This window comes from Antennarius striatus, chromosome 14, assembly GCF_040054535.1.
Source record: "Antennarius striatus isolate MH-2024 chromosome 14, ASM4005453v1, whole genome shotgun sequence".
Taxonomy (NCBI): Eukaryota; Metazoa; Chordata; class Actinopteri; order Lophiiformes; family Antennariidae; genus Antennarius; species Antennarius striatus.
The window spans coordinates 16,783,617-16,804,253 of NC_090789.1; the positions used below are offsets into that span (position 1 = coordinate 16,783,617).

A 20,637-nucleotide genomic window follows, 5' to 3' on the forward strand; every position below is an offset into this window, starting at 1 on the left:
GATCTATGTCCTTTGCATTTTAGTTGTATCTCTGTTCAATGGCAATGCGAGATCAATGTGTTCCTGCATCTGCTTTCATGTTTGTTTTATTAAGCACGTCCCCATCCTTCTCTTTCCATCCATCCCAGATTCATCCGGGAGGCAGATGCTCAGTACCAGAATTATCACATCAATCAAAGGATAAATATGCCCCAGACCTGGAGGCACCTGGTTCTCTCTTTGCCTCTTCGTCTGTCACACTGCTTCAACCCCTATCTTTCAATATACAAATACAGTATATAAAAATAAAGGAACAGTATATTTTAAATTGTTTTTGTACTTAAATTGAGATTTTTTTAGGAGCTTTAACATTTAAAACAAAACAGCCATGCTCTGTGTATAAGCCACCACCCTTACATCTCCTCTCTTTCTCTCTCTCTGAGCCACACATTTATAAATGGGATTTATAAATTATATAAATTTATGAATTGGATCTACATTAATCCCAGTGTTTCCTTTTACCCATTATTAAAATAAGTTCATGATCTGCAGTATGAACTCATCATAGTAAGTAGTCACAGAAGATTAGTGAGCTTGTAAGGAGCGATGGAGACTAAGAAAATCTGATACGTTCATTCCTTTTTCAATTTACTTATTCAAAGGCTTGAACCACTTTTTGTCCAAGAAACCATAGCTAACCAATTTATTTTATGTAAATTCCTACAGAGAAGTTTTGTAGTGTGTATCCTCTCCTTGTGATCACTTTGTTACAAGTGGTTTAAATGGAAATAATAGAACTAATAAAATTTAATGCACACTCCATCAGCTTTCAGATAAAGATGGAATGAAAAGGGAGATTAGTGAGAGGCATGCAAAAGTCAGAAAACAACAGGACTATCAACTGAGTCCAGCCCACATTTGTAGTGTTACCTGGCACATTCTCATCTGATATCTACATTTTATTCTCCTGACAACTTCACAAATGCTTTGTGTAGCCTTGTTGACAGAGGTATCAATCCCATTTAGTGCAAAAGTATTTACCTCTCACCTTCTTATCACAGCAGCCACAGCATTCAAGTATGGAAGATGGGGAGGAAAGGCCTGGCTGAGAAAAGGGGGATTTCACGCTAAGGGCATGTGTCCTTTTAAGATGTGTAACCAAAAACTTTCCAAACAGTCATGAACAAAATAAATGAAAAAAAAATTGACCCACTGCTTCTGTGGTCGGTTGGTTCTAGTACTATTACTCATTCCACGTTTCAGAATCACAGCAATGAGTCCTTAAAATGCTTTTCAGAGAAAGTGTGTCATGAGCTGCTAGTCACCTCCTTTCAGGAAATGATTAGTATCTTGTTTATAGATACCGTACATGTACATAGCGCTTTCTTCTTAGTACTTACAACTACTATCTACTATGCTGCCAAAACAGCAACAACTATCTAAAATTACAAAATGATCCTCTACTGTTTTCTTTCAAAATGTTCCTTTCTCTGACAATCAAATGTTTTTCTCCCTTATCAAGTCCAATGTGATTACAGACCCTCTGTACTATGGCACCGTGTATAGCTGTATTCCTCTGAGTCCAAGGCTCAGTGGACTTGACATCTGATTACATTATGCCAAAGCCAGTGATGTTATGAAGACAGAAAGAAGCAAGAGAAAGGGAGAGAGAGCAGACAGATGAGGAGTGATAATGCTTTAATACACAAAAATTTGTATATTAATTTCACTACCGAAACACAAACACACATATAGTGAATGTAGTGACAAACCAATACAGGGGAGGGTAAATGAGTGGTATGATGTAATTAAAAAGGAACAGTTTGCACCATAGGCACTAGGATCAGGTGTATCAGTGGCCTCAAATGTCATGACGTCCTTCAGTGAAAAACAATCAAGTTTTCTCTGTCAGACATGAAACCCCGACAACAGGGCTATAAAAGGTCACTGTGTTTATTCCATGTTAATAATAGCTTAAACTTGAGTGAAATGGAGTTGGACTTTCCAACATCACACAATGACGTTGCTTTTTTGAGGCACAAAACAGGAAACGTTCAGCTAACTCACAAACTAAACACGGTGTACATCGATCTACAGTATGTTGGACACAGATTAACACTGAAGGTTCCATGCAAGGCTAATCTTCCAGCATTTATTGAATATCAATGTGTATAACATCAATAATTATACAGCATCAGTGATTACAGAAATCAGCCTAAAGTGTGTAGATCATCAAAAAAACCTTCTACTATTTAAAAACAAGCAGCCTAGACAAACACTGTACTTCCTCAGAAGTCATCTCAACAAGACAGAGGTTTGCTGACATATGGCCAGAATCTGTCTTTGTATGGAAGCGCAGGATTCTGTGAACGTAATTTTTAAATGAGAAAAACTTTGCGCTTTATCAATTAAAATAAGCACACAGATCGTTTAGTTTCACAAAAATGATCAATCTCAAATATGTCTATGCACTGTAGATTATGACTGACCTCCAACAAACACACACCATATGAACACACAATGAGTGACCCAGAGGCTTGGTTTCCCATAAGTAGCACCCTCTCTCTGAGAATCGAATTACATTTAAAGCCCTACAACTCAAAGACAACTAGCTAATTATGGTATCTGTACACCCCCCCCCCCCGACAGGCATGCTTTTTCCATGCTATGTGTACATCAGTTGTGTACAATGTTCAGATACCTGACCCAGTTCTTTATCCATGCTATTCCTCTACATGTCTACATGTCCACATTAAATGCAGTCATTGCTAAAAAAAGATTTTTGCTCAACCTTTCTGCTCATTTACCAGTCCCCTTCTGTGATTTAACTGAATTTATTCTCTCTAATTGGGTATTTATTTATGTTACAAATCACTCTGGATTGGTACAACATATACAAAATCTGAATATATTAAAGTAAAAACGCAAGTAAACCACCTCCCACATGCATACTCTTTCTTTTAAGTCTTTTCCCATGGTACACAATTAAGTGGATGATCTCAGTTCACTCAATTGTGCCTTCGATCTATAGCAACTGCACAAAAGTTTGGTCAAAATACATCAGCTCACAACATGAATATACATATAATGTAAATAATTTACAGATAACGTAAAAGAGAACATACCTCTGCTTTAATGTTGGTGAAGGAACTTAGTAACACAGACACTGGTTCATTCTCTGCTTTAGAGCTCCTTCCTGACTCTAAGACGGAGTCTGTGGGACAAGCTGTGGGCAATGGCTGGAGTCTGTCGTCTTGGGTCTTACAGGCCAGTGGGTGACACGCCTCAGTCTGAGTAAATAAGCTCTGTAGCAAGCCTGGTTCAAGTTGGTCTAACACATGATCTGTGTACATGACTGAAGGGAAGTCCAGTGTAGAACCATCTGACTCCCAGTCACTGTCTCCTGCCATAGACCCAAGGACAAATTCTATCCCATCCATCCCAGACTGGGTCCCTTCAGAGTATGAGTCTAAATCCAGCTCCTGAGACTCCTCACAGGGGGAAAAGACATCGGACGGGCCAGGCAGGAGACGTTCAGGTGCTGCCATGTAAACAAAGCTGTCAGGGGAAAGGATGGTTCCCTCCACTTCTGGGTCCATGCAGGATGGAGGTTTGGTTACAGGACTTGGGGGAATCGAGTCTTCGAGTGGAGATGGAGGACAGTCACTTGGGTAATGGGGAGGCAAAGACACAGCCAGGTAAACAAAACTATCTGACATCACAAATGTCTCTGAGTGTTTAGCATCTAGCCCAGCACCTTGAGAATCTGATAGAGATGGTGACTGACTTAAAGAGAAAGAAGGTGCTGAATGAGCATGTGAAATAGGAATAGAGTCTGAATTTGGAGTACTACTTTCCACTTCTGCTGTAGTTTCCAGATCTGGACCTTGTTCATGCATGTCCAGTCCAGAAACCTCATCTGTTTCTGAAGATAAACCCTTCTCATCTGTGTCACCAGATACTCCTGCAGAAAGCGGTGATGGATAATTTTGGCAGATGTTTTCAAAGTCAAAATTGTGTGTACACTCAGTGTTAATTTCATTTTCTACTGTGTGAAGAGGTCCAAGAAAGTGGTTGACGAGAACTCCCTCATTACTGTCAAAACTTGGCTCAGATTGGTCATACATGTCCCACTCTGTTCCTAACTCATCTTCCTCTTTCAGTTCTCCTGCATCCTGCTCAATGTCCTCCTCCAACTGCTCCACCTCCCCAGCATAAGGGTTCAAAGGGCTTTGAGATGGAGTGGATGTTCTATGTTCACAATCCTCACCATCGTGGTCTGAGGTTGCCCCACTGTCTGGGTCTACTTCAGTCTGTCCATGCTTCCCATTTTCACATTCTGTCTGAGTCATGTCACTAATACCAGTTTTGTCAGGTTGTGACACGTGGACCCCACTAGAGTCTGACTCCAGTTGTTGACCAAGAGCAGAGTCTGTTGGGAAACTCGTCTCCTCATCTTCTACCTCTGTCTTATCCCCATTGCAGTCAACATCACATTCCTCATCAATGAGACAATGTTCCTTTTCACAATCTTGCGCTCTTGCCAAGTCAAAGTTTGTAATCCGTTTCATGTGATCAAAGAAATTTGAATCTGAGTCTTTTGTAATATTCTCTAGGTTTGGTACAATGCTATCAGACTCTACAGAGTCAACTGCATCTATAGGAAGAGTTCCTTCAAAATCTACCCAAACAGTGTTTGTTTCTTCTCTCTCCTCTTCCTCTTCCTGTAAACAAGGAAGGGTGTATGGATCAAAAGGCTCGGGGTCTACACTCATCTCCTCCCCCTCCTCTCCTTCATTCTCTTGACATTGCCTCTCTAGCTCAAGGAAGAGGTCATCTGACTCAGCCTCTGAGCTGGGGCAGGGTGAGACACTAGGTACCCCGGAGCCACCAAACCCTGTTGGAGGAGTCAACAGCGGCCAATGTCCAGAAGAGCCAGATAAATCCCACCTCTCTGATTCCAATGTCTCCCTATCCCAAGACTGGTCAATTATGTCCCTGTTGTCTAATTTAAGAACTGCCTCCCACTCTCGTTCCTCCCTCTGAGCTCTCTCCTCCTCTGCTTTATGCCATTCCTTTTTCCATGTCTCTTCCTCCACAGTCATTTTCCTGCACTCTTCCTGTTCTTGTTCATCAAGCTCTGCAAGTATCCTGCGTTCATCCTCCTCAAATTTGAGCTCAGATGCTGTGCGTTCTCTAAGCTCACTGCCCTGGGCTCCCCAACCAAGCAGGCCCTCATCACCCCCCTCCTGACTGATACAGGGGGAGAGAGGCAGTCCCCCGTACACTAAGTCCTCCTCCTCCTTCAGGAATGGAGATGGGGGGTCTATGAGATAAAGTGACTCTTCATTCATATTGCTTTCCTCACCCAATAAGGGGGGCAAAGGAGGGAGTACAGGGAAGTTGTGCCTCAAACCAACATGGGTTCTTTTCCCTGTTGTTATACTACGAGGCCAGGTGCGGGCCTTTGTAGGAGGACAGAAGACTGGTTTAGGTGGTATGAGGGGAGTATTGTCCTCCTGGTCTGGGTCCAAAAGAGGAGAGTCCCTCTCTGAATCTGAGGTTTTCACCGACTCCACAGGATCCTCTGGGATCAGTCTAATTCCAGCTTTAGAAGAACTGGTGGTCCGTCTGTGCCCCTCTCTTTTTATCTCTACCTGTCTGGATATACTGGGGCTATGCTGTGGTGTATTTCCAGGAGCCTGGGATGCTCCAGTCTGCCCGAGTGCTGGTAAATGTTCTTTGGAAGGTGATGGCACCACTTGGGTCTGCTTGCGTTGCTTCTGCAGCACAGAATGAACCTGCTTTTGCCTGTTAAGGGGATGTTGATGGGGAGGAGGCACAGGACTTATGGTGGGTCCAAAAGAAGGTGAGGAGGACACTGGAGGAGTTTGGGGTGCAGATGATATGGGGGAAGGGGTATAAGGAGGTAAGGAAGGAGTTGATGATGTAGGGGTGGCAGGGGGGAGGTGAGCCGTAATGGGCTGAAGAGGAGAGAGAGGAATCCCTGCCCCAGACAGACGCTTTTCTGCTCCTTCAACAGATGAGACCTCAAGCCTCTCAGCAAAGTCTGGATAACTTGGGGGAAGAAAAGCTTTCCATGAGCGACGATTCGGATTGTCCCTCCTTTCACCACCTTGATGACGTCTCTTGACCACTGCAGCTACTCCACCTGAGGATGATGGGGCAATAGGCAAGCCTGAACTTACAATGCCAACTGGTGGTGATATTATCTGAGGATCACCAGTCAACTTTAAGGCATCAAAAATCACTCTTTCATCTAGTTTCTTCACTCCAATATTATCTGCATTCCTGGAGACAAAAACTCCACCTAAATCAGCTCCAATGGTGCCATTGCTGGAGAGTGTACTTCCCTCTCCTCTCACTTCCCCACCAGAGCCTAAAGTACTCCTAGAAGGTTGACACAGTTTGGTCCCTTGGTCAATCTGTTCATTGATGCGCATAGTATCATATATGGATCGCTGGGGGACATAGCAATCCTCTATGTATGCTTCATCCTCGTCTCCTTTTCCAAGACAGCGGGGGTTCTGCCTCAAGCAGTCCGGACGGCTTAGTGGCTTCCCCATGTTGTCCTTAACACTTCTGGTGAGCTACCACAAAAATCTTACTGTTTAAGTTGCAGGCGTAGTAAATTTAAATCAAAAATAGTACACAGAAAAGGGATCTTTGTGAAAAAGAAATTGCTTTATAAAATGTCACCAGTCCAGCAAAATCACACAATCCATTTGATTGTAATTCACATTATAAAAATATATATATATATCACCCACTTCTATGTATGTCCTTTTCTTGCCTGTGACTTCCAGAGCAGTGCATTTTCTTGGTCTTTTTGAGATGCTGTATGACATCAGCAAGAGAGTGAAAAAGACAGCCCTCCCCCTCACCACCATATTAATCACCAACGCTGTTTATCTGAAGGACTTCTAGGAATAAGGGAGAGGTAGAGGGATGAACAGAGGGACAAAGGGAAAGAAAGAGTCACCATCTCTCTGAGAAGCACAGGGTCCAACATGAGGTGAGTACCATCCAAATAACACCACTTTGTTTGGTTGTCCGACACAGAAAGTGCAGCTCTCCTCTCCATATTGATGCGCAGCAACTCATTCCTTAACTCCTTTTTGGTCTTGGTAGGCACCTGCCTCCTTCCTCTCCATTCTCTCTCCTCACTGTGGACAACTTCAACAGTCTCAGTGAGATGCAGGGATGGAAGTGTATAAGTCTCCTTTTAAGGTGAGAAATCCCACTCGCTGTTATATAAAAGAAATGCTGCGTGGGGTGCAAAGACTAGGACAATACTCCATGGATTTGCTTCACTTTTATCGTCCTTTGTTAAAAAATGTTCCCTGCAGACAGAATTAGTGAGAAATCCAGTAAATTAAAAACAGGAAAATACAGAAAATGTCTATCCATGAGTATGGAGGCAGGTAAAAACAACTCAATAAAAACATGAATATAAAAATCCCTTTACTGATTCATTGCAACTTTGTGGTCCAGTGAGTGCTCAGAGGGTCCATAGCTTTTCTTTTACCTTGTCTGTTCTGTCCTCCCATCATAAAAAATTTGGGCTTCGTGCCTGAAGGACAAGCCCTAATATTGTCTAAGGCATCATCATCAACTTAACAGTCCTCGTTAGAAAAAAACAATCTACTCCACCATCCATAAAATGGTTCATAAAATGTTGAATCCAGAACAAAGAGAGAAGCAGTCCATGTTTCGTGAAGAAATCCCAGTTAATTCCTTTTATCTTGCTTTCTGTCTCATCCTCAGATCAGCTCCAGGGGACAGGTGATACAGTAGATTGAAAGCAGGAAAGATATAGGAGGTGGGGGAGATAGGAGTAAAAGAGGGCATCTGGGGGAATTTGAAAAAGGGGGCAGGATCCTGAGCCAGCCTGAAAAGCAGGCAGGCGAGCTGGTTAGAGCAGTGAGTCGTGGGACTGGAACTTGAGGGCAAAGACCCAGACAACCCTCCAGTCCAAAGCTTGGACCCTCCAGTCCAAGCTTTGCTTTGCAGGCAGCGTCTTTCCCTTCAGCAGTTGACAACCCCAGTCCTTTTCACTCGTTCTTCTTGCCGTCTTCCTTTTCCTTCCTCTTTAACCCGCACTGAGGATGAAGCATATTGCCACGCAATCCCAGTTCCTCTCCTCTCTTTTCCCTTTCTTTCCGTTCAGACGTGTGGCCTTCCAAGCTTTGCTCGCTCTTTCTTTCACTCCCAGTCTCTGTTCTCAGGCCACTACACAACTGAAATGGTTTGCAGCTGCTAAAAAAAAATCTCCCTCCTTTCCTCTCACTCTCGCCCTCTTGTTGCTCCCCCCTCAGCTCTTCTCTCTCTCTCTCCCTCTCGCTCTCCTCTCTCACACATACACACACACACACTCAAACTCACCCTGCCTCCCTCCCTGCTCTCTTGCTGTTTGTGTTTGAATTCAGCTCCGTTTGTTCTGTTTCCTGAACTGGTATTAAAACACAGGAAGTGCTCCAATCATTCTGGCTTCCTCTCAACCCCTCAGAAAAAAAGGAAATAATAAAGAAAAAGCACATGAGATAGGAAAACGGGGTGAAGAGAGAGAGGAATAGCAGAGTTCAGCATCAATAGAGAGAGACTGGGTATGGAGACGGGGCGTGAAGACAGTAAGAGATATTCTGAGGATTTATCACGTTATCAAAGAATATCAGCTGATCATCACACCTAACAATCATATGAACAAGTAACAAATTTAAAAAAGCACCTCAAAAAAAAAAAAAGAGGGCTTCCATAAGCCAAGAATGTAGAATATAATAAAAAAAACGAACTCACTGTCCCATAGTTGCAAGAACTGGAGGGATGAGAGCGAAACCAGGGAGATACTGTAGTTATGTGAGATGGCTACAATCATCACAGTTCTAGAAACCACTCTTAATAGTCTGGAGGGAACTCCCTTCCAACTTTGCAGCAAATAACACTGTCCTCAGTGTGAAATGATTCGAAGTCAAACAAAAAGACAGAAAGCAGAACGGAGGGAGGGATAGAGGTAGAGAGAGGCGGGACTGTTAGGCGTCAGTAGAGAAAGGGGCTTATCAGCAATGAGGCATCTTTTTTTTTTTTTTTCCAAAAGCATTCATCCAGGATGGAGGCAGCGAGTTCAGTCCAAAATTTCCTCTGATGTCAGAGCTTTCTAGATGAGCCACAATCCTTGTTACATGCTAAAGTAGATATGGTAGCAACGAAAGAGCCGCCAGTATAAAAAATAAACTTGGAAAAGAAATAGACACTCACAAAAGTCTGTGATATTCACAGACTCCACTTGTGCATACCCGTCTGCACCTTCATTGAAACCCAATCCGACTGGGGAGAGTGTGTCAGAGCGAGGGGCCAAGAGGAAAAGGGGCTGTGCACAAAAAACTGAAGAGGAGGAGGGTGCTGTCTGCTTCTTTAGGATGCCACACGGATCCCCCGAACAGTTAGTCAGGGGGGAGGGTTAACGAGAAATGTGGCAACCTGCAGCCCCAGTGCAGAGGAAGAGAACTTGTTTATCTCTTTTTATCCACGGTTACAGACATCTCAGACAGTTGTCATTCTTCCTCTTCGTTTTATCCCTCCTGCCCTCCCGTCTGTTTGCTCAGAGCCGTCTGGCAGGAGTCCACTGATGTGAACCACAGCATGTCTGCTTTCTGTCTATTTCTTGTTCACTTGCTTGCCTTTAGATTTCTAACTCTAACGAGTGGAGCTCCCCTTTCTCAACTGTTGCACAGAGCAGCTCGTGGTCTGCATGTCAAACATGCTAAATACTCTACTCTTTCATTTTAACTGCACATCCTCCCTCCCAGTTCAATCCACCCACCCCCTCTCTGTCAGTTGCGCTGCAGCTGTCATTGCCGCGTCCCAGGCAAACGTCTTCATAGAAACAAAAGGGGTTTGTCACTGGCGTGCTACACACACCCACACACATATGCAGAGCTCACAAACTCTCGCGCGACCCGCGGCTAACTGACAATCTTCTTTAAACAGACCACAATGCATTTTAAATCCAAACATTCACAGATGTGGGCCAGCTACCAAGAGAGACGGGAGAGCAGGCAGCAGAGACCGAGAGGCTGAAGACATTAACAACAATCAGGCATAAAGGACAAAAAGACTGATGAACATTTTCTACTCATTTAATTTTCTCATCCAGTCTAAAGCCCACTGATGAGCAGAGTCATCCACCCATGACCCCTCCTAATCTGGTTAACCGGGATCTTGTGTGGATCTGCCCCTCCTCTCCTAATCATTTTTAGTCATTCCTCCGCTCTTACGACAGGTTTGAGAATCACAGCGCAGACTGACAGAAGAGGAGGAGTGGAGATTGTTAAAAGAGGAGGACAAGGATAACTGGAATAGTGGTTTAATTTTCCCTGAGGGGGTCATACTGTGGACTAAAACTCTACTGGCTCAGTGTTGGATCACAGCATCCACTAAATTGCCTGCTAATCATGTATAATACCAGTGTAGCTTTGCCTAAAAGGTAAAGTCTCATCTTACTGCTGTCTGTGTCTGGAGGCAAAAAGCCATTGAATGCATGTAAGTGGCATAAATACGAGCACAGGTGGATGGCAGAAACTTGTTGACTTTACTGGGTTGTTTGTTTGCTCATGGGGGAACACCTGTCGACAAGAAATATTTATTTTTCTGTCTCTCTTTCCTTCTTCCAAAGACATAGTAGATCCATAATCCCTACAAAACAGTGTCATCTACTCACACTTTCTTGTTCAGTGTCTTGTTTTTCAGTATCTTTCCCTTAATCGAATTCTACTCCCCCGTCTGTGGTATCCTGGCAGCAGGAAGAGTCTAGCAGTCATTTTTGATTTCACTTGGTTTTTCCTCTACTAATCCTTCCTCCTCTTTTCCAACTCTCTTGAGTAGTTTTATATTAACTAGCAGAGCCTTTCATCTGTCTGCGAGTGTATGTGAAAGCATTTATTGTTCTCAACCTTCCGAAGGCAGACAGACACAAAGAGATGAGGAAGAACATCCAACCTCCAAGCAAATAAGGCCTGTACCTCAAGCGCCATGCTGCGTAAGTTCAATAAAAACAGCAGTCAATCATCTGATGTTGAGTCGCCACTTCTGATCATAACGGGATAGTCAGACTTTGCCGATTTAATGTCTGATTTGCTGATGGTGTGCAGGTGGGGGCTGGTAAGGAGCCTCTTTTTAATTGAGTAGAAAATAAATCTGCTCGTGCACACACATACTTTTTGACAAATCAACCCTCACACCACCACCGAGCCCCCGTGCTGTGTTTTCTGCTGACGGTCCACGTTACATATGGAGTTTAATGTCTATGTACAATTAATGCACGAGGAACCTTCCACATTCCAAACACTTAGGAGGTTAACTCTCTGCTCCAATTGGAACCACTTGGTGAGTCTTTGCGCGATAAATATAGCCTGACCCTCCTTTCTTTCTTCCATTGACCTTCTCTTTCTTGCTCTCCCACACACAGACCAAACATCACCTATGAGGTTGCCTGCTGGAAGGTCACTGCCTGAGGTCATCTCTCTTTTTCCTCACACAACCTCCCCATCGCTTTTTACACCTCCCACACATCCACACACCCACCTGGTTCTCCTTCTTACTTGATCTTACACAACTAGAGTACAATGAAGCATCAAAGGTCTCTTGTCTGTAGTTCTGTACTGATGCTGGAAGCTGGATTTATTTTGACGTTTATTCCATTTGTACAGTCATTAAAAATTTTTTAAGTTCAAATATATACTTAAAAAATAGTCTGTATCATCAGTCTTATTCTTAAAAGGGCAGGTCTTTCATCAAATGTACATAAATAATAACAATTATGTCACCCTTAAAAGATGTATACTTTTTAAAATATATTTCATATGCAATAAAAAATATGACACATCATCATATTTAGTTTCATCTGATGATAATGATGTAAAATTAGTCTTTTTTGTTAAAAGCTACATGCTATTATGAGCCTATATCAAAATGAAATTTGGGATTCTGTGGACAGAATAGATTTTGAAATCTGACCAACATTTTTTTATTTGTGGCTGCATGAAACATTCCTTTTTCTTTACATTATTAAAACAGTTAAGAAAGTCAACATCTGCCCAAACTCATCTCAGGAAATGGATCTAACTTGAACTGTAGGAGGGAAAGGAGGAAAAAGGAGAGTGAGAAGGAAAGACAGCGCCACAGAATGCCTTGTCTAATTGACACCAGCTGAAACAATACAGAAACTCAGAGTGGAAAGTCACGCATGCGCAAGTACACATACACACATACACACACACACACACGTGATTCCAGACATACTGAGCACATATAATCCAAAGCTGCAAAAATCAATTGTTTCTCGATCAGACACTGACACATTCGGAGGGGTGAGAGATGTGTAACACCTGCCTGGATGCATTTTTAGCACCTGCCAGTAGGCTACTGGAAAGTTTAACCAGATGAATCGGGTTATGTGATTAGAGAGAAATGATGTTCGTATGACCCAATCCACTCCTTGGAGTGATAAAATTAATTTAGAGGTGGAAAAAAATAACTTGCAAACACTAACACAGACATACAAGTAGGGCAAAACAGAAAAAGACTAAAAGGACAGAAAGAAAACTAGAAAAATATAAAAAAAATTTTTTTATTTTTTTTAAAGTAAAAAGGGCTGTGGTTTGTTTGAGATGGATTAGCCAGTGAGTCACTGGAGGGTTACTGGGCTCTGACACATTGAACTCTTCTGACCGCACTCAACTTGAGAATTAGAATAACAGGTCAACTTTTAACTATAGGTCTTATTCTGCTTGCAGTTTACAGGGACTATGTACAATGCTGGATTTCAACTCCGTAGAATGAGTAACACACCAGAGCATTTAAACTAAGCAGTAACCTTTAGACATGCAGTTTGAAGCTGGAACTTAAGATGCCTCTTGATTTATGCTGATATTTTCTCAAATTCTGCTAGAACCTATGGAGGGGTGGTGCAAGGCTCAGCCAAGCTAAACAGGAAAGTTTGGAGGTGAGTATTCTTTACTAAAATGTCTTATTTTTTGTTGTACCAAACTCTAAATATACTTTAACATGTAAGCTGCTATCTAGGTGAAAACAAATGTATGTTCCAGCTTTACAGCAGCGGCCAACAGACAACCAGAGAGCAGTTGGCTCACTTTGGCTCGACTTCTACTCCCATCATTAAAATAGTTGCTGACACAGTTGGTGTGGTGAAGGGCAGTGAGTCACCGAATAAAAGGATGTCCAAGAAGGAGGAACTGGAAGATGATGAGATGGAGAGAATAAGACAGAACAAAGGAAGATAAATAAGAGATAGGAGAATGTGCGAGGTGGCCGGGAGAGAGAGATGGATAGGGTGAAAACAGGGGAGTCATGCAGCCATGATTTAAAGGAGGATTTTCACAAACGCATGTGCAAAAAAGACACACATAAGCCTCCTGTTACGCTGTCACAGGACTAACCAGCCCTTCCCTGGAATGTCCATCTGCAGCCACAGGTTCAGAGCCTCCTCACGTCTCTCTGCTAAAATACCAGAGTGTGTTTCTTCGCATGTGTGTTTCTCATCCCACCCAGACTATGTCAGCTGCTCAGGGACAGAGGGAGCCAGGGGCATGTAGAGGGATGTTGATGCCACACCCTATTGTGTGAGTGTGTGTGTATTTGTGTGAGGAGACAGCTGAGATTCCAGATTGCACCCAGAAAAAGACTGGAATTAGAATCATCCTCTGATGCAGAGTGCGCGCACGCACACACACAAACACCTACCTCATCGGCTTACAGAGCAGCCTAAATACAAACACGGATTCCACAGTAGCACATATGTGCAGACAGGACGGTCATGTGTGAACAGGAACATGATTAAAAGCAACACTGACCTGGAACAAAGACACTGGCAGACAGATCGACAAAACTTACACGACCACATTTACTCACTGCCTGAATCTCTGTACAAAAGTCACAGTCATTCACGCTCGCCAGCAACAAATTGATATTTTGGTTCCTTATGTGAGACGCAGTATTAAGGGATTGCTGATGTCCGTTCAGCTGTCAACACAGGCCAAGTAATAGCTTGTGTTTTACTCTATGTGGGCAACCGCGACCCAAAAGCATATTTTTATCCTTTATATCTATTTTCCTCAAATATATTTGTGGATGACCTACAGTCCAAACTGTTCCTGAACACATCCCATGTAGCTGCTGACAGACTGGAGCTGCTGTCCTGCTAATATGCTTCTTTCATGTTGAACTGATGCTTTTAAATATGATCACTTGAAACAGTAGACAAGAAAATTCAGAATGTTTAATATTGATAAATAAAAATTCGCAGACAATACTCAAAGAAATGAAAACACATTTTGCTACTAAACCGTTTTCATCTAATGTTAGAAACTAATTCATAAGCCATGTTCCCACTATGTGATGTTGGCTCTATTCAATTGTATCTAGTATTTTTTTGTTGGAGGACCATCTTGTTGTACGCGGTAAGTTTTATGAAAACGTGTAAGTTACAATTTGAAGGTTTTCAACATTAAAATTAATGAGTTCACAAACTCATAAATATTTCTCTCTTCAACTGATGAATAAGATGAAAATGAGCTTAAAAAGCCAGATGTTAGAATGTTAACGAAGGAAAATATATCCTGAATCTCCCCTTGATCCAGATCACAATGTGCCCAATCCTGCAACACAGTTTCAGGAAAACCTGTCGAGTAGCTTCTGTGTTATCCTGCTAACAGCAAACAGAACAAAACACTTAACCTCCTTTGCAGTGGTAAGAAGTCAAAGACAATAGAGAAGATTTTTAAAATTCCATACATTTGGTTGCAGTCAAAAAATACAGTGAGTACAGTCACAACCCGGCATTCCTGCATTACTGGCTGTGACAACCGCAAAATTTATTCACATGATCTGTCAGACAGCAGCGGTCCCAGATTAGATGACTGCTGGTTCCTGAACCTCAGTCTGAATAGATCCTGTTCAGGAAAGAACGCTCATTTCTGACATGAACACTCATGAAGAAGAAGCAGACAGAGAACACTGATCCGTCACTGACCCAACACCCCCCTGAGATCACTGTTGACAGGTTTAAAACATTATGGGACTACATCACCTCCTTCTCCCTTGACCCCTTATCCATGTCTGCCCCCCACCCCCAACACACACACACACACACACACACACACACACACACACACACACACACGTCTCAAGCTCCCTTCTCTTTGTAAGCATTGGCATGACATCATCCCTCTGGATTGGAAAAAGGGGGTCTATTGGGGGAGGGGAAGGAGGGCGAGGAGAGGGGAGAGGGGCGGCCCGGTCTGTTTGGGAGCCAGACAGACTGTTTAGGTTTGAAATGAGCCGAGCTGGATCAGTTACACAGAAATGGAGAGGGAGAGGGACAGAGACAAAGCGGGACAGGGGGTTGCTTCAAAGAGTGGAAGAAAGACACATTCACCTCCTTTTCTCTTCGTCCTACAACAGGGATAGGACAGAGATACTGCAGCACCATGAAAAAATAAAAATAAGAGTTTAAAAAGGGTCGGACTGAGGACAAGACCAATACGTTGACAAAGAGTCCCTGGATTCCGTCCTATTGTTTCTGGTCTTTCTGTCCACAACCATAAGCTTGTCTCCTGCTCTTCATGACCCAGTGACATCTTTCTCCACATTTTATCTATTTATTCTTTCCTTTTTTTCGATTCTCTGCTATCCTTCCTTCTTTGCCTTCCTATAAATACTTCTCTGTCCCCAGATAGGGTGACAGACCATTTCTCCATGCTCTACATACTCTGCAGACAGTGAGTATCATACATTGTCTGTCCGCATGTAAAAGTAAAAGCTTCATCAGTCTGATAACATTAAATTTTAACAGATCGTTGTTAAAAAATACATGAAAAGAAAACACAACAGAAAACTTAACAGGTCACACTTTCAAACTACAAGAGTATTGAAGATACAGTTTAAATTTCCTATAGATATGGTCTAAAACAATCCACCCTGTCTCGTTACAAATAGATGCATCACTGAATAATCTTAATAAAAATGTCTAACTATTTAATGAAACACATTTTCCACCAAATATCTCATTTAAGTTCCTCTAGCTTGGACTGCGTTGTGCATTAAATTTAAGCTGGTCCAAAAATATCATGGAATTTGCTTAAAATACTAATATTTTCAATTAGTGCAGAAATGTATAAAAAAAGGATAACAACGCCGGATTTAATGAGTTCTTTTGACTGTATAGTTTTTCTATATAGAACAGAATAAACATTTTAAAAAATGTTCAGTTTTCTTTTAATGCTGTAAAAAAATCTGTCTAAAATATTTCTGATTAGTCCATTTGCAGCATCATTTGCAGTTCATATATTAATCTACTAATTGGTGGGATTCATGTAAATCATTCTTTGTCTGATCTGGCTCTCCTCAAGTGCAGCCTATTTAGCTCTTCACAGCTCTCAGTCTCTCTGAATCACTCTCCTCCCCTCATCCTTCCCTCCTTCTCTCACCACCTCTTTATCTCCTCTCTCTGCTCTATCTCACACATTCACTAAGCTCACTCTCATTAAGAGATTGGCGAAGTGGAAACAAAAGACACGAGCAGACAGTGTGGTTTTTAGACAGAGAGTAATGAATACATTTCATTTAGCATCCATATTATAAAAGAAGAAGAAGAGAGATTGAACAATCAGGGGGAGGAAATTCTTTGATCCTCCCACACCTTAAGTCCTGTTAGCTCCTTGGGACACGAGCAGAAGTCCTGCTAAATGTCTGTGTTAAGAGTCAGGCCATACAGATCATTACTCAACTTCAACAGTGTCCTCAGAGCGTTGTGACCAATGCAGATTAAGAAAGAGAATGTGTGCAGACTTTTTAGCTCCCACATTCAGATATAGTTTTGAAATGAGGATCGGATATTACAGCATGCTAAGAAAATGTGCTTTTCAGTAACAGCAATTATTCTGAAAGAGTTTCCTGCACCCATAAAACGAGCTGTGGAGTGGAGGTGCCGACACAGTGCATTCCTGAGGACAGATTCAGCATGTCTTTAGACGGTAAAAGGGGATTTCTCTTTAAATGCAGAAACACAGTGAACTCACTTTAGGTCTAAATGCTCACATTCCACAGGAAGAAAATAACATATCTCAATGATTTTTTTTTGTGTGGAGTCTGATTTTGTTCTTTTCTCATTCCTCAATTTATCCCAGTATAAACATGTTCACATTGTGACCACATGACTCTGTAAACACTGACTTTCCAGAATTGGAAGCATTGATGTGTTTTTGTGCACCCACTGTTGTATAAAAATTCCTCCATTTATTTTAACAAAAGTTAATTATGGGATAAAATTACAATCATACTCCTGTTTGTCCTGTGTTTATTGTCTTTACATGAGGAGGACGGGTCATTGACTATTATATAAATGTTTTCAAACTGTTTCATTTTGGTGTAAGCCCTTTACAACTAGGGGTACAATATACCATTCAAACTTGCTTAATTTCATTTTCCAGATAACCCATAACAACTTGCAAATTTTAAATGCAGGATGATAAAGTAAAGTAAGTCATTTCATCTGCAAGATTTATAAACCCAAACTAGCTCATTTTCTAAACTGTGCCTTTAATTTCTGTGTAGTTAATTAAATAAAAACAAGTTTGCAAGTCCATTTGCATGCACCCTTCACAGATCAGACTTACCTCCTGGGCACGACGTCCTCAAACAAGTTTGACACACAATGATTGGAGGAAAAACCAATGACATTTGAAATGTAGTGATGCTGACCACAAAGAGGGGAAACGAAAGGACGGTATAACATTTAGACTAATGTCCATCACCACCATGACATGGCTATCAGTTCAGAACTCCAGAAGGATTAGCATCGTGAAGTGTGTGTGATTGTGCCATGGTGAGAGAGACTGTTTGTGCATGAAGGAAATCTGAAGAGATACTTGCAACTGTCCTATCAAAAAAATATCTTTTCACTAAGAGTTCAACAGCATTTCAAAGAGATGAGGTACCCAACAGACAGTCCTCACACACACACACCTCACGGTCTGTGGAGCGACGGCCACAGCTAAAACATGAAATGTCACGACTCATAAGACACACAGCTGTGCTCTGAATCAAAACTACGCTGAACAAGTTCTGATTAACTGTGCAATGTGAGTGTGAGTGTCAATGGTGTGAAGGAACACAAACACAAGCTTTTCTCTCTGAACTCAGATGGTTTTATGTTCCTACAGTTCAGAGCAAACTCACACTCAAACAAGTCAGTACTGTCACACTATCGAAGAAAAACCATGAACCAAATGAGATTATAAGGAAAGAGGCTATGAGGAACATAGTGTACTGTAAAATCAGATTTCAGTGTAATTGTCCAATATTTGTAACACATAAAGTGATCACTGACACAAAGCCACTTCACACATGCAGGCATTCAATGAATAAACAAGGAAATATCCAGCAAAAGGCGTCCTTACCTTGAACTCCTGCAGCTGCTGTTTGATCATCTCCACCTCTGTGCCAACCATGCTTTGTGAGTTCAGCCCCTCTTCGGCCCTTCCCAGCAGGCTTTGCAGCTCAGTCAAAAGCTTGTAGAACTCCCCAACTTTCTCAGCAGCATCTTCGATCTGGTCCAGCTTGGCCTGGCTGCGCTCACTCAGCTGGACAAGAAAAAACAGAAATAAAAGATTCGTGTCCGGTTGAAGGACTATAACTTTTACACAGAAAATAGCCAATGTTATCATCATCATCTTCGATCATCCTAACCTTGCCAGCCTGGCGGCTCAGAGCCTCTGTCTCTCTCCTGAGGGCCAGCAGGTCGGGGGAGGAGCCTTCTTTGTGAAGCATGGAGGTGCATTCTGATGAGTGTCTATCTAGCTCTGTCCTGAGGTCGGCCAGACGGGACAAGAAGCTCTTCAGGGCATCAGCCTGAGAGGCCAAGGAGTCCACATCACGTCCAACTGGACTGAGAGAGTCCAATTCATCATCAAGGTCGGCAAGACGTGAGAAGACATCACGCACATGAGACTGGACCTCACTGACTCCCTGGAGACGGGACTCTAGGGAGCAGCAGCATTGCTCAATCTGATGAAGAAAAAACATACATATTTCATTGGTAAGGGTATCACAATTCAAAAATACAAAATTAAAGGTCTGAATCACCAAGTTGTTAAAAAGTCAGAAAAAAAAAAAAGTTGAATAAGAAACAGACAGTTTGTTACAAAATGGAAAACAACAAAATAAATGTACTGGTTTAAGGACAGTTTAAGTATTTCAAAAAGATTATCTCTATTCACCAAAATCATATTAAGATGAGCCTGGTGCTTTTTTCCAACCAAATCGGAACAAAATCTGGGGAAAAGAATAACCAATCCAGAATGTGATTCAACAGCAAGTAAAAATAGATTTAGTCTGTGTGCAAAAGGAAGTGTAGAGGCGTAATCTAAGAGGTGATCTGCATCATCTTCAACCACACAACAATGAAAATATTTTCTAAAAAAATAATTTTAGTGAATTGGTATCTAGTTCAGAGTAGAGCACGGGTTTATACAGAGTTAAGATCCTGTAACCATAAATGGAATATCTGTAGGCTGGATTGCTGACAATACAGATGCAATACAGTCAGTGTTAAATTCACTCGGCTCTGGTTTACATTTCAGTGTATGATCAAGTGTTGAATGTCCACAATGTCCATATATGACTAGTGAAAGTCAGACAGCCCGACTGTTCCGACAGCTATAGATGTTCTGCATTCTCTCACTTAAGACATTTATCTGCTCAGCACCAATACACACACAGTCACTACCCCTCACACACACTGGCCCTGGTTTAGCTGATTTATTTTCACTTCAGATGGAATAAATTATTGTGGTTACTTTAATCCATAATTGTTCTGACCTCTTGCATTGCTGTCTTTCTATATGGTCTAGTGTCAACTGCCTACAGGCCTCTTTGCTGTGTTAATATGCTGATGTAGTTCCTGTTTGATCTGGCATCCAGCATCGCTATCTGCAGTTTTCTAGAGAGCTTCTCATTCATATGACTTAATATGTGACACTATGTAGGGTTAGCAACACATTCACATTCAAATTAGTTTGTACCCTTATACATAAAATCAATCTTTATTTTCATGACAACAATGACTCATAATAATTCCATTTATATTTCATTTTTATTAGTTAATAGAAAAGATAATTTACCATTTCAATTTGCATTTTTTAGGCCCACCATGCAAAAGATTGTGATGTCACTTTTGGAGTTGTAACAAGGCCTGTGTTGAATGCTGGTAGGTTATGACAATGACTCTCTCAGGTACAATGACTCTCTCAGGAGGAGCAGGGGGGAGGTGGCGAGGTCAGCACGGGGTTGAATATGGATTTAATTTAATTTAATTTAAATTTAATTTTATACTGTTGTATATATATATATATAATTTATTTATTTTTTATACTGTTTTATATTTTAATTCAATTTTATACTGTTTAAATTTTATTTTATACTGTTTATATTTTAATACTGTAATATTTTTAAATTTTATACTGTTTATATTTTAGTTATAGTTTAGTATATAAGTCCTGTTAGTGCTGCATGTGCCTGTCTGTTAGTGTAATGTATGTCTTGTGGTATGTCCTGTGATGTCAA

At 41.6% G+C, this 20,637-nt stretch overlaps 1 protein-coding gene across 18 annotated transcripts in view; it reads right to left on the bottom strand.

The window, feature by feature from the left end:
• Positions 1–20,637, bottom strand: part of macf1a (microtubule actin crosslinking factor 1a) — a 192,368-nt gene that overhangs the window by 36,773 nt on the left and 134,958 nt on the right. For all 18 annotated transcript variants that reach the window (XM_068332821.1, XM_068332820.1, XM_068332818.1 and 15 more), the window contains 2 exons: positions 18,763–19,080; positions 18,474–18,656 (listed from right to left, as the gene is read on the bottom strand). In XM_068332821.1, coding sequence (XP_068188922.1) covers positions 18,474–18,656; positions 18,763–19,080 — 501 coding nt within the window. The remainder of the gene's footprint in view (positions 1–18,473; positions 18,657–18,762; positions 19,081–20,637) is intronic.